This window comes from Triturus cristatus, chromosome 12, assembly GCF_964204655.1.
Source record: "Triturus cristatus chromosome 12, aTriCri1.1, whole genome shotgun sequence".
In the NCBI taxonomy this organism is placed as follows: Eukaryota; Metazoa; Chordata; class Amphibia; order Caudata; family Salamandridae; genus Triturus; species Triturus cristatus.
The window spans coordinates 101,112,365-101,126,610 of NC_140595.1; the positions used below are offsets into that span (position 1 = coordinate 101,112,365).

Genomic DNA, 14,246 nt, shown 5'->3' on the forward strand with positions numbered 1-14,246 from the left:
GGCCAGGGACCACACACTAGGACTGTAGGATGGGTTGCATTTATAAATTGCTGGATTCTAAATGATCTTGGGTCAAAGCTATCCTAAGAAAGCTCATTCTAGCCAATAAATGATGGGGTTCAAAGCTTCTGCAAATAATGTACAATTGCTAAATGGTATGCATCATCTAATTTTGATACACTAACCTCTTCAGATTAATAAGAAAGCCTAATCAATGGAATTTTTTTGGGATAAACAGTACGAGTTCATGATTAAAAAGTTGGCCTCTCAGCAAGCACATTCGAGAGTTGGATTTTTTTGACACTTTGGCAAATCAAGGTACTACTGCTTGAAGCTGATGCTCACCACAAAGTGTGAATAGTCATCACAACCTAGATGTCAACATATTAAATACGGATACTCTGAGGCAGGCAATGAACGAAGAAAAAATACAGTGACACTGATTAGGAGACACCTTCACTAGAAGGCCACCAAGACATCACCAGAGAAACACAACAGAAACTCTGACAGGAAGAAAAAACACAAGAATATAACTTTGGGATCGTAGAGATTAACACTCGAACAGAGCGAGGTATTCCAGGAGGCAAATCAGGTTACAGTGAGACTTGTGTACAGGATCAGAGTGCATACTTTCCTAAAATGAAGGCAGAAATGTGGAATTCCTATAGCTCAACACCCAAGACATATTGTTTGGGGTCAAGGACAACAAAATATTCATATGTATTTTGTCCTTGGGACAAGTAGACTCATCCCTCTGCAGCACAAGCCATTTGGCTGCTAGTTTATATTACCACTTAATGGATCAAGAAAGGGTGTTGTCTCCAGTTAAGGTAATGTGTGTCCATATGCTAATGCTGTTCAAACTAGAATTAATGGTTCATTATGAAAAGCCTTTATTATAAGGGTGAGCGCTCTAAGGAAATTTAAGCTCGGACTGCACTACTGACAGTGGTTTCAGTATAAACATGTATATCCATGTTTTCAAAGTTTAGCAAAATGGGGCTATGTATAATGCTCCCATAATGCTCTCCGATTAGATGCAAATATTTGCAAAAGCTTGAAAGAAAGATTGATGATTCTTTACTTTCAAAATAAAATTCACCAAAAAATGCAACCAGTAAAAAAAAACCATTTAGATAAACTACTGTAAACTTTTAGATACTATTGCCTTATGCCATTGTGAGGAGTTGGCCTGGTATATGCGGTTCACTAGTTAAAGTGGACACCTTGCACCAGTACAATTCGACTTTTATGGTAGATAGGTTTAAGACAACCTTTTAAAGAAAGCTATCCTAGTGGTAGCTGTGGAGAGCAGCCTTCAGGCCAAGTCTTGGAGGAATGTAAAGCAGCTTGTTTTACCTTATAGTCTCTTGAATTACTAAATGAAAGGACACCACACAGAGGTATATATATATATATATATATATATATATATATATATATATAAAATATATATGTATTTATTACTAGACACACTCTATTAGTCTAGGACATATGCAAAAATCTACATTTCACAAAAAGTTGAGCACAAATATGGCTGGGGCCCTAGGGGCGTACCAGACCATGTACTAAAAAAGAGACTTATGAAAAATAGACTTGCGAGGGGACAAGGCCTAGGGCCTTCAGAAGCGCTGGGGCCTCACAAATCCACCCAAGGCAGGTAAGTAAAGGACCCACAAGAGACGCATGCAGTGTGAGAACACAGCCGCAGATCCCAATTGACTTCAATGGAGCAAGTCGTGGTTGGAATTTTAAAGTTTTAGGATACTTCGGGAGAGTCTACAAGCAAGTCACTTACAGGGTAAGTAGTTCTAGAGCCAACACACACAGGAGCACCGTAGTGCTGGAGTTACCTCACCCAGGGAAGCCGGGTGCATAGGTGTTTTTTGGTATCGGGTCGCGGCGTCGTTTTCAATGGGAGCCAAAGAAGACTTGTTGCTTGTGAAGACAGAAGAAGTGTCCGGTGGAATCCAAGCCTGGATTCAGAAGAAAGAAGACCTGAAAGCAGAGGGGACAGTGTTCAAAGTCACTTGGCAGTGACCCGAGGCAAGGAAGCTGGATGCCCACAGTCGTCGGGAGATTTCAGGTGATCACGGGTGTCTTGACTCTTCAGCCACGAGGTCCAGGAGGCGTCGTCGACGACCAGGAGCTGGATTCGGCATGTCCCACGAAGTCTGCAGCTTACTGAGGTGTCGGCGACCAGATTGGAGCCAAAAAGCCGTGGCAACAGCAAGTCTCGTGGAAAGTGTAAAAAGTCGGCGGTGCAGACCAGCAAGGTCTGAGGGACTCACCCAGCTAGGGTCAGGGCAGGCCTGGAGCAACCAGGGGAGCCATTTGGTTCTGTAGAAAAGTCTTCTGGGGACCCACAAGCCAACCGGCAAGGGATCGCGAAGACGCCTCGGGATGATTCACTCACCAGGAGCCCACGGTCACTCGGGACGAGGTAGGCCTCTGATCTTCGGAGGAAATCCTGCTGGAGGCGTGGACCACACGTGGTCCAATGCACAAGTTCGTAGAACGTCATGAAGGGATTGCACTCGAAAATAGTGCCTGGTACCCAGGTATTGCGGTTCCTCATCACTCGTGGGGTCCACTTGCCTCAGCGTCGCTGGGGACTCACGATGGCCTTGGAGAAGTCAGGAAATCCGCCTCCGGGGCTGCAGGGACTTCGGCGGGAGCGGGAAAGTTTGCGACCGTTGATGCAAAGTTTTGGTGCCAAGCAGGGGAGTCACTCCTTGACTCCAAGGGAGATTCTTCAGTCTTCCAGAGGTAGTGGAACGTCGAAGGTCCATGTTTCTTCTTCAGAGCATCGTCCAGGGATATCTAGTTTGCAATGGCAAGGGTTCCCTAACTTATACTACAAGGAAGGGAGGGACTAGCTCTATGGCCCCACCTATGGGAGGGTCAGGGGAGTGGGTGGCTACACCCACTTCCCTTTGTCCAGTTTCGCGCCAGAGCAGGGGCTGGTAGCCCCTGAACCGGTTTGAGCTGGCATATGCAGAGGAGCCTACTGCTCCCCCAGTGCAGGACTTCAGAGCACTCTTGGAGTGCACCCACCCAGCCCCAATACACTAAACCCTGTCTGGGAGGTGACCACACCTCCCTGTGACAGGATGCCTATTGTTGGGCCTCCTCCACTGCGAGTTTCGGTCAGCAGCAGGAGGGCAGCCCAGTGTCTGACTGGTGGCATCCATTTAGTGATGCCAGGGCTCATCAGGATTCTACAGTGTTTCCACAGTGGGTACATGTCTATCCCACTAGAAGGGTGGGATCATACTCCCACACCAGTTACTGATCGGTTTATATGTGTGTGTAAGGAGAGATATAGGGAACCTACATCTCAGTGAGGAGTGCTAACACTACCTCACCCAGGCTGCAGTAGCAGGCCTGTGGTGTCAGATTTAATTTGCTTCCCAGGGGTGGCATAATACATGCTTCAGCCCCTGGTAGGCCTGTGAAGTACCTATGCCCTTGGTACCTAAGGTACTATATACTAGGGACTCAAAAGGCACCACAGTATCCAATCACTAGTGCATCTAATATGCACTCCAAGTTGTTTAGAGAGAACAGAGAGGCTGGGGCCCTGATCAGCAGGGTCCCAGCCAGACTATAGCCAGAAACCAGTGTTAACATCAGAAAAAAAATGGGGGCAACATAAGTGCAGATCCTACTCTCCTACAACCATCATTTGGCAAAATGTGTTGATGCATGCTAATATTTCCAAAAAATATTCAGGATGGAAAATCAGTGTAACCAGTTTCAATAAGATTATGAGGAACAAAAATAAACAAGCAGTAGGTAGGTCTGAAATTGTTGGTCAGCCTTTTGGTTTTGTCAATGCGTGTTTTGGAATGGAATGGTTTTGGGAAAAGCTTATTGGTGTGGGAGATGCCGAGCCCTCACCAATATAACAAACATTGGCAAAAAGAAAAATAGTTTTTTGTCTCAAACAGCACACTTTGCCACAGCAGTTCCCGCCACTGAACAAAACTACTATGTGTGCCGTTGTTCTCCTTGTGAAACAGCAGAATGCTGTCACTCACAGTGAAGCCAGCCAGATAAAGCATTTTACTAAACACAAAAAGTCTTGGTTGACACCAGACCAAATTAGGGGCCCAGTTGTTAAAGAAAGCCTCAAAAGGGCACCCATGGCATATGTCCTTGCAGATTTATGGCTTTCATTAACTTACAAGAATTTACAGAAGCATGCCAAGAAATAGTACGCCTAGAAAATATTTGTGAACTCAATTTAGCACGAGCAAATATGCATGTGTAGATTTGTTCAAGGGAAAATCTGTTCACTTTCACCCCCAACCACTTTCCCCCCCAACCCTGGAAGAAGTTTTACGTGTGCCATTGTCAGGAGTAGATTTCCAACCACTCTCGGTATGGGAAAACATTAGAGAAGAGCTGGTGAAAACCCGGAAAACATGCAAGTTAGCAGGTTTGCACATACACAAACTGGCATTTCAACTCTGGACCTATTGCTTGGTGCTTCCTTCAGCCCCAGTAAGTAGATCTGCGGAAATGTGGAAAAATAATGGAATTGCTAGTATTCAAACCTTACCATGGTAAGAGCCCTAGCATAATCAGAGAGGCTATATTAGAGCTCTTATATAATGAGATTGCTGCCATAATTTGTCGCCGCACTACATGGTACGATAGGACACGTGGATTTTGATTCAGGACAAAATAGATTTATGAAGCAACCTGCCCCATGGACAAGTAGATTTTTTTTTTATTCCACACCCCTGTGAAGGTAAACAATATTGAAGAGGAAATCAAGCCACTAGAGAACTGCGTGTACAAGCAATGAGACATTGAATGTACATCCACTCAGAATGACAACAACAGGCAAGAAATAAAATACTGGGATATGGATATTAAGGAAGTGCATAGATCAATACACTGGCACTAGGACACACCAAGTCAGGATACAATGACACCAAGACATAAAGTACACAAACTGAGAAAGGAAATGTATTAGCACTAGAAAATAAAACAAACAGAAATTCAAATCAATGGAGCTGCAAACACACCAATACACCTTCTTGTAAAAGCATACAAAGCTGCCTAACTGCAGAGCACAGAAAAACACGCTACCTTAAAAAGACAACCTACACTATGAAATCCAAACCTATTAATGATTAAACAAGCAAACAAGTCGAAGCTATAGATATGGCAGGATCTCCAAGAGGCAATTTCCCTCCAAAATATATAAAGACATGTTTCTAGAAACCACCATTGCTATGGTTGCCAGAGTATGATCTGTTCTTCCCTATCAACTGGACAACTAGAGTGACCTGAAGACATCTTACTTAGGGCGTTACCAAGGAGAAACTGAAGGTTCCTAGATAAAGTCATGAATCAGATTTTTCTCGGATCTCCAGCTTCACTGAACATAATCTCCTTTGCGGACCGAGAGAATTCTCTCCAAGAAGGAATATTTAATCTCCAGATGGCCTCAAAAACATGGATGATTCTAACTGAATAGCATAACTTCTCCAACTCTTATCCGAAAATGTGTGCAAAGACTTGACAGGATTGAAGCGCATGGTAATAATTTCTTTAAAATCCTTCTTCACCGACAGTGCCAAAATAGTCACATATCCTTTGTTCTGCTTTTTGCCAGTCACCTGACAATTGTCAAACTACTCTTTAAGAATTTTTGTCCCACATTCCTGATCTAGTCAATTCCATTCAGCATTAAAACAATACATGATAAATTGTCAAATGAAAACATTTTTGGGCCGTTAAGCTCTCCGTCCTCACTAAATGCCTGCTGATAATAAAATATTTCGACGCTAAAGAGCCATCACGACTTTAACTCATTAAAGACAGAAATACCAGAGGAACATGGCAAAAAATTAAATAAATATGACCCCTATATCCATCCAGCTCCCGGAGGATGGCACACGGTCGACTGCAAGAAAAGTGGTGAAGAGCCTCCGTATGCTCATTGACTTCATCTTCTTACACCAAACCCAAGTTAACAAAGTGACCTTGGTGGTTTCTTCATGAGAATAATAGGACCATTCATTCCCTACATATGTCTATTTCACAAGCTCCAGGCATCAACAACATCAATGTCATACAGAGAGCTCCACAATATTCCTAAACCAAAATCAAAAAAGGCAAGCCACAACAAATCCAGCATGGAGCAGCAAGACAACTCCTAAACCTGGACAGACAAGATCACATTACATTGTACCTAAAATCTCTATGGGACACACTGGTCTGTCCTTGTGCCATTACCTATATTTTCTTATACAATCAATACTAAAACTGTACATTCCTTTGAAATCCCTATCATTTAAAATGGTCCAAGCCAAGCTCATCCAGCCTTTAAATAAAAAAAAAAAAAAAAAAAGCATTTGCAATGCAATAGGTCTCGCATTTGAGAGATTTTGAGCTATTGGCATTGTAAGAGACAATGCCTTTTATTTATGTGTTTTGAAAACCTGCAAGCAATGACAAGAAGTACAAAGTGCACATAACTAAAAGGCATTTTCATTTACAATGCCATTAGGTCAAAGTTTAGAGAATGCGAGACCTATTGCACTGTAAATGCTCGTTTTTCTTGTGACAATTACTTTGGTCCAAGTTGGTGGCCCTGTCAGTTACACCACCATGTTATATTCTATCTAGAAAAGCTGATTCTGTGTATTTGGCTCTCGTTTCTACTGCCTTTCAGATGGGCAAGTCTACTAGACTTCCTTGTTTCATTGCCCCTCCTCATCCTTTCGCGTAGGACCAGTGGTTGCAAATGCCGCACCCCCTGCTAACTTTCTCCTATTCCAAGTTCCAAATCTATCCCTTTTTTCCAGGGCACTAGGAGCGCTCCAGCTGGAAAAATGCAATTTTGCCTGGAGCGCCGTACATGCTTGCATCGTTTTTGGAAGCATCTCTGACACTGGAGATGTCAGTATCTTAGAAAGAGTTTGAGTCATGCAGGCAGCTGACAAGTGATATCCTTATGTTTTGCAGTTAGTCCTTGTAAATTAAGCGAGGTATTGGCACGGAAGGTGCGGCGAAAGCAACTGTAAAGCGTGCGCATATGTTTAAGTGGCAGGAGAGAGTGCGTGGCAGAGTGAAAGGCAGGGCAGGGAATATAACACCAGGATAGGTGGCAGGATAAAGTGGGTGGCACAGGAAGAGGCACGGGTAGACAAAAATATATGGATAAGTACCAGGACACACTGCCAGCGCCTATTTTTCGTCCTAGTCCGACCCTGATGAAAAATCCTAGCAGTAGAAAGCACTGTAGTAATGCTTACAGTTGCAGAACATATTCATTCTGGGATAGGCTAGAGTGGTGTCTTTTTCAGTTAACAGACTTTCCGGGCATGAGAATTTCCTTTTAAATAAACATCGAGCCACTGCTGTCTGCAGCGCTCTTGTGGGAGAAGTGAATTAGCACGGAACAGACAATACTGCCTTTTCATATAATGGGAATCAACAGGAGAAAACAATCACACAGTGGCATGGTACGCCGAGCTGTAATTAGAGCGCGCTCCGAATATCGGCATCGCGGCTGCCGCTTCCGGCAAGGCGAGGAGTCTCACCGCATGCCACATTTATTCTTTCCTTTTTCCGTGAACAACAGTAATAACGGCAGAAGTCATAGAAGTGAATTGTGTGGTATATTTTCTGAAGTTTAAAACCTGTCTATGTCAAGTCATATGATGCCATGTTATCAGCATTTACATAAAACATTTCAACAGGAAAGTGGGAGGTTAAAAAATGCCCTACGGATCAAAGGACCAATTAAATCCTGCTCCGGCGGTGAATGCTTGCAAGAGCTAATAAATCAAGCACACGGTGGGAGCGTGTCAAAGCTCCTATCACTACAAAGGAGATGCCAGAGAGGAGGTACCATGTGCGTGCACATCGCCTGTCCGGCGCGCACATGGTTGGTCTCCCTTCGCGAACGAAAGCGACAACAATAGAGTATCGCAAGGCGAAGCAGCGAGACCTAAAAACAGGGAAAAAACTAGGCACTTGCATTGGACAGAGCTCCTTCTTTGTCACGCATGTACGTTCTGGAACATGCAGAGAAAGAGAGGACCCTCAAAAGCAGTCTAGAACTCAAAAAATCAAAACTTATTGCTTTTAAAATAATGACTCTACCACCTCTCAGACTTAAACTCATTGTAGTCTGTATAGGAGTGCAGGAAATTATCCCTCACAAACCTTTTGCACATCACGGAACAGGTAAGACACTGCCACAAGCCACTAAATCAAGTCTGGAGCACATCACTAGGTCTCACACGCATTAGAAAACACACCACTCATATCTGATAATTCAACCAATCTCCTCCTGCAACTATAAACAAACGAAGTAGCCGTCTGCTTATCCATTCGGAAATCATGTTCAGCTTTGTCAATGGGTAATAAAGCAGAATGGAAGCACAGCAAAAATATACTGGGTTATGGATACGTGTGCCCCAGGATAAATACATAGCAAGAGGTATACCAACACTGGGACACAACCAACACAATTAAACTAAGACTTCACAGAAACCCTGAAGCCATGTACAGGGGGTCCTACACTGGAACAGTGACCCAAGGTATATCCAGACATCTGTATAATCAAGCAGTTCATTGTGCTTTCTAAAGTGCAATGTAAAATAAACAATGTCAACTTTTTCATGTTTTGTACCTTACACCACATGTACAAGGCTTCTGATAGTTTGTGCACCATCCCAGCACAAATGACAATTATATAGCTTATATGGCAATCCTTCCTGGCAACCAACAAATACTTTGAGCCTTCCCAGTTTAAAAATCATAGATTATTAGCCATCTTCCTCGCAACATTTCCTAACCAATATGGTGGAGGTCTGGAAAGGCTACAAATAATCAATTTTCTAACATTAATTAATGTAATTGCTCTTACTTTAAACAGATATTAATAATTACAATATCAGGTCAGAAAGAATGCAATCGTTTTCGCTTAGCTGATTTTCTATGATCCTAACCAACTTCTTTGTATGGAATAAAAACAAAACACTCAGCAGCATGCATACAGAAAATAGATAAAATCTGCTTAGCACACCTCGAGTAGTACTTTGCTACAACGCGTAAAGCAATGTTTATCCAGGTTGAAATATGTTTACAGAAAACAAAATGTTTACTTACCTGAAGGGCGTGTTATCAACTTGAGCACTTTCTGGTTTCACACGCCGTGCATTATTCCACCATCTAGAGGCTGGGTCCTGAATAGTCTCAGTTTTCTAGTTTTTTCTTCTTATTTAAGTAGGAGTAGTCATCATCTATTTGGTTGTATGTGATGCGAGATGTTTGCCTCAGAAGCTCCGATATATGGTCACCATCTTCAGATTCTTCTATCGGAGGCCTTTCGTCTTTGTAGCTTCCTACACGCTTCCCTCTGATGCAAATCCTGCACTCATTTTCTGGCAGTGGAGGGAAGGTCACATCTGAATCCAGAAAGTCTTCAAGATACAAAACTACTCCTACAGGTAAGAAAACTTCATTTTGCAGGGGGAATCTTTTTGGATTCACATGCAGTGCTTAGATTAATTAGCGGTATTCTCTTGTCCTTCGGGAAGCTGCGGTGAGAAAGAGTGTGAATTTGGAAACGGGTGTTTAGGTACCTTTTATCCCACCTGTGCTCGTTTGTTTGGTTGGACAGATGTTAACATATTGTTTGGTGAAGGTCTGTACGGAGGACCATGTAGCTGCCATGCAAATGTCGCTGACTGGGACATTAGCTCTGATAGAGAATGTTGCTCCCTTCTTTCTTGTGGAATTGGCTCCTGGTCTCTCCTCTAGTGTCATTCCTGTGGCAGTGTAACACCTTTATGAAATACCCATCTTGTAATAGTACCCTTCAACATCATCGTTGTCCCCTTGGTTGCTGTGGGGAATGAGATGAAGAGTTGATTATTGTTTCGGACTGTCTTTGTTTCCTGCATGTAGTACATCACAACCCTTCTGACGTTCAGAGTGTATAGGGCGCATTCTCCATGTGACTTCAGCTGCTGGAAGAAAGCTCGCAGTTGTATTATTGGTGGTTGTTAAAGTATGAAACTAGCTTGGGCACAAACTTAGGTTACTTCTAATTTGTATTCTGCCCTCATGGATTTGAATGTATGGTTCCTGCAATCTGAGTGCCTGTATTTCGGTCACTCTGCCCAAGGACGTTATGGCCACTAGGATGGCAGTTTACAAGGTATGGAATTTTAGTCCAGTACCATGGATGTGTAATCTGCATCCAGACTCAAATTGTTAAGAAAAGAATCGAAAGATGACGACCAAGCATTGCAGCTTCCGGGGCACACATGACGTCACAGCAGACGTTTTCCAGGGAGGAAATAAAAGAAAACAAAAGGAGACCACTCCAGACCCAACCACTAGATGGCAGGATAATACATTGAAAGACTGATGCAGTATAAAACAATGATATTGAATTTGAAACAATCGGCATCTTGTTTAATCTGCATACCCAGCACTCGCACTCCATGAGATTACACTGTTACTCGCAGGATTGACCCTCTTTCCATTTCCAGTTCAACGGATGCCAATTTCCAATGGGTTCCATGCAGGAGTTCCTCTTTGAGATAGAAGGACCTACTTCTGCACGGTCTTCAAATCTTTTTAAACAGTGCTTGAATAACTATTACAACTACCTGCAGTTAGGTTAAAGAGACTTAATTTTAGTATATTCTCGCCACCGTAAGGCTAAAAACACAAAAGGGCACCTGTGGGAAATAGTCTCTAAAGCAGGGGGTGGCTCCTCTGCAATGGTGGAGGAGCGTTGCCCCACTGGCTCAGAGCCAGAAAGTAAAAAATAAAACAATACATCATGTTTGTTTTATTTTTCATTTGCCAGCTCTGAGCCAGCTTGAGCAGGGAGGGGCGGGGCATGAGAGAGGGGAGGAGGAGTGCTACGTGCACTTCTAAGTGTGCATGTGTGTTTGGCCTACCGTCTCAGCCGGCCAAACACACATGCGCACTTAAGTTTCACTTACCCGGCTGTATTGAACAGCAGGGCTGGAGAAACAGCAAAGACTCCTTGTCCTGAGCGGGCATCTTTTCAGCCCCCTCAAGCCAATATCTGTGCTGCTCTCATTGAATGAGAGCAGCGTAGGGATTGCACAGGGAGTCCGATTGCTGCCCCAGTGCCTGCTGAGACCAGGAAGCAGCACAGCAGAACGCGAGGAGCGATGCGGCCTGCAGCTTCAGGTAAGTGTTTTTTTTATTATTAAATACCCCCACCACCCCTCACCAACTCTTCATTGTGTCGGCCGCCACTGCTCTCAAGTCCTTAATTAGAGGGGCAGCGGGGTCGTCTTGCTCCTTCCCCACCCCTTGACAGACGTTTTTTACCCAGAGATGGCTTGAGAATCACACAAGCCGGATGTATGCTCTCTGGGTCAATACGTTTTTCTGTTGACTCTGGACAAAACCCAAAGTCTGCTCCAAATTGGAGTGACACTGATTAATACCCTCTCCACCCAGGATATGCGGAGGTCGCATCATTCCTCAGTAAAAAGGTGTTCAAACCCAGCAGTCTGGTCTTTTATCTTCATCATGTAACATGGACAGGGCGAGGGTGTAGAATAAATGGTGTGTGTTGGTGACATCTGTTTAAAAGGTGGACTGGTGAACGTGGGTCCCACTGGAACCTGCGTCTGTGCAGCACAAAATGGTGGTTTACTTCGTGATGAGCTGGTAAAGTCCATCTAAGACATTTCCGCTTAAGAGGCAAAACAAACAGGGCCACTTATAAAGAGAAATGCTGATATGAGCAATAGGCCAGAGACACTCGGACAGGCTTACTCAGACGAGGGACAAAGGCAAATGCACAGAGACGCCAGCTGATACACGAGATTTGTACCTTATAATTGAAACAAGGTTCACTGGCACTAGTTGGGTGCAGGTGACAAGACCCTGACCTTAATTTGGAATTGTTGTTGGGAAAACCCAAAAGCAAAAGACACCAGTCTGCATACAGAAACACACTTCTCAGCCAAGAAGCAAGGTTAAGGTCCAAAGGTGTACCAAACCAAAAAAAACCCGCAACATGCCTAACGTTTGTGGTAAAAAATAATTAAGAAACTTGCGGGTTGCTTCAGTCCAACAGCGAGTTTGCAGGCTGTCCTGCCAAAGGATACAAGAAAAAAGAAAACATTTGCTGAAGGATACAGTTTGTTCAGCTCTCACCAGGGGCACAGATGTGATGAGCTCTAATAGATCTCTGTGAATTGCTTTCTTTGACTTTACCTGAGATGTACCGTCTACCCATTAAACCTTACATGCAGAAAAGAGCCTTTATGGCCCCACCAATGTCCAACTTACTTTTGCCTCTTGGCCATCTGTGCACGGACATGAGCTTCAACTTTCGTGGGGTCCTGGACGGCTTCTGTCCCCAGAACTCGCATCAGGTTAGATATTCGGACTGGAAGGAAGACCACAAGTGGTTAAACACTCAATTCAAAAATAGAATTTATAAAGGAACATGGAAGTCTAGGGCCTGTGCACATGCCTATGATCTCACTTAACAATTCAGCTGAAAACAGATGGCATCTGCCATAATTGCTACTACCCTCTTCATCTTAACACATGCTCAACCGTGGCCCCTCCCAAAAGTGCACAGTCACCTGTGCACTGCATGGCATGCACGACATGGTGCATGCCACAACGTGCACAGACATGCTAGAGGCACTGGCATGGCGGCAGTATGTTGTTTAAGCTATCCTATGAGCCAAACATTCCTGCCGCCGTGACACCGCCACCCCTGGATTCCTATCGTAAGCCGGCAGGCGGGTTTACCAGGGTCTTGGCGGTCTTCCTGGGAACTTTAATAAGACCCAAATTCAGTTATCAGTGTCTGAAGGGTATTCAATCTGTATAATTCTAGAGGCTCCCAAAGGTTTATTTAAAGCAGTACGGAACATACTAAAAAAGGAAAAACAGGCTAAGCAGGCAAATTCCATTGTTACCACAGACACACTATGTTGCCTATTAGTTCTGGAAGAGTTTAAATCAACAATCGCACCTTTTGGTTCTGGAGGTGGCATCAGGCCCAGCCTGACCTTCTCCTGCATTTCCTTCTGGGCTTCCCGCCGTGTCTGTCGGCGTAATTTTTTTTGTTCCTTTTTGGTCAAATAAACTCCCAGAGTCACAGGTGTATCAGAGTCCACTGTTTAAGAAAGAGGAAGGTTCAATGAGTATAGCCCAAGAGGCAACGTAAACTCAACCACTGTTTAACAAACATGATAAGTGACAAAGTGTTGACAATACTCAAGCGGCTACTGCCAAAGCATTAGCCCGCCGAAAACAGGGCAGACATGAACACAACAAAAGAAAATGATAAATGGTCAGAAATGTACACATTAAGGTAGCCTAGCTCTAGTACCACAACACGGGGTTTATTTAATCTAAGTTACTAAAAAAACTTGTCAGCTCTGCACTATCCTGGGCTTAGTGTTCGTACAAAAGTGGCTTCTTCCAGCAGCTGCGTGTACCTGGCCACATTCCCTGTGAGAATGTGGAGAACAGTTTCATCTACCATCTTTGAGCACACCCTTTTAAATTACACCCACAAGCTTACAAGGTAGGATCTCACCAGTGTATCTAGTCAGTTAAATGTGTGTGATCATCAAAACCAACAGTTTTCACACTGCCTCCTGCAATTTACACCTCACAAACACCAGACTACATTCCGCGGCGGAATGCTCATAACCGGATAGTTAAACAATGCTGCTGCTTCACATAGCAATATCGCACTAGCGCAGACTTCCAGTGGGCATACGAGTTGCTCTTCTCATCTTACACACAAGACTTGGCACAGCCAACAGATAAGAAGCGTCAGCGGAGCTAGCCAACCTTTTAGCTTTGCCGGTGCTTAATGAGAGGAAACAAATGCTAGCTGCCTATACGTCCACGTTATGTGAAGAAAAAAACAACAACAACAAAAAAACGCACAATTAAGGATGGACAGTCATGTTATGACAGGGTGGGACTTTGTTTTTAAATGTACTATTCCAAAATAGTGGATACTCAGTTTGAAGCAGTAAATGATATTTAAAAAAAAAAAAAAAACGGTGTGGGAAAAACGTTTTTTAGGGAAAGGAGTGTACTGGCAGCAAACTGCAGCTGCTTGGCTCTCATAAATCTATTAAAAAAATTGAAATGACAAAAGAAAAAACAAAATCCCAAGGAGCCATGGAGAAGTTATGAGGTCACTGCTGCTAACGAGTAGTGGTGAACGGGTACGG

The 14,246-nt window shown here is 43.7% G+C and overlaps 1 protein-coding gene across 2 annotated transcripts in view; it reads right to left on the minus strand.

Moving 5' to 3' along the window:
• Positions 1–14,246, minus strand: part of PRPF3 (pre-mRNA processing factor 3) — a 102,535-nt gene that overhangs the window by 38,275 nt on the left and 50,014 nt on the right. For both annotated transcript variants that reach the window (XM_085639345.1, XM_085639344.1), the window contains exons 11-12: positions 13,025–13,168; positions 12,325–12,424 (exon numbers count right to left, since the gene is read on the minus strand). In XM_085639345.1, the coding sequence (XP_085495471.1) occupies positions 12,325–12,424; positions 13,025–13,168 (244 nt within the window). The remainder of the gene's footprint in view (positions 1–12,324; positions 12,425–13,024; positions 13,169–14,246) is intronic.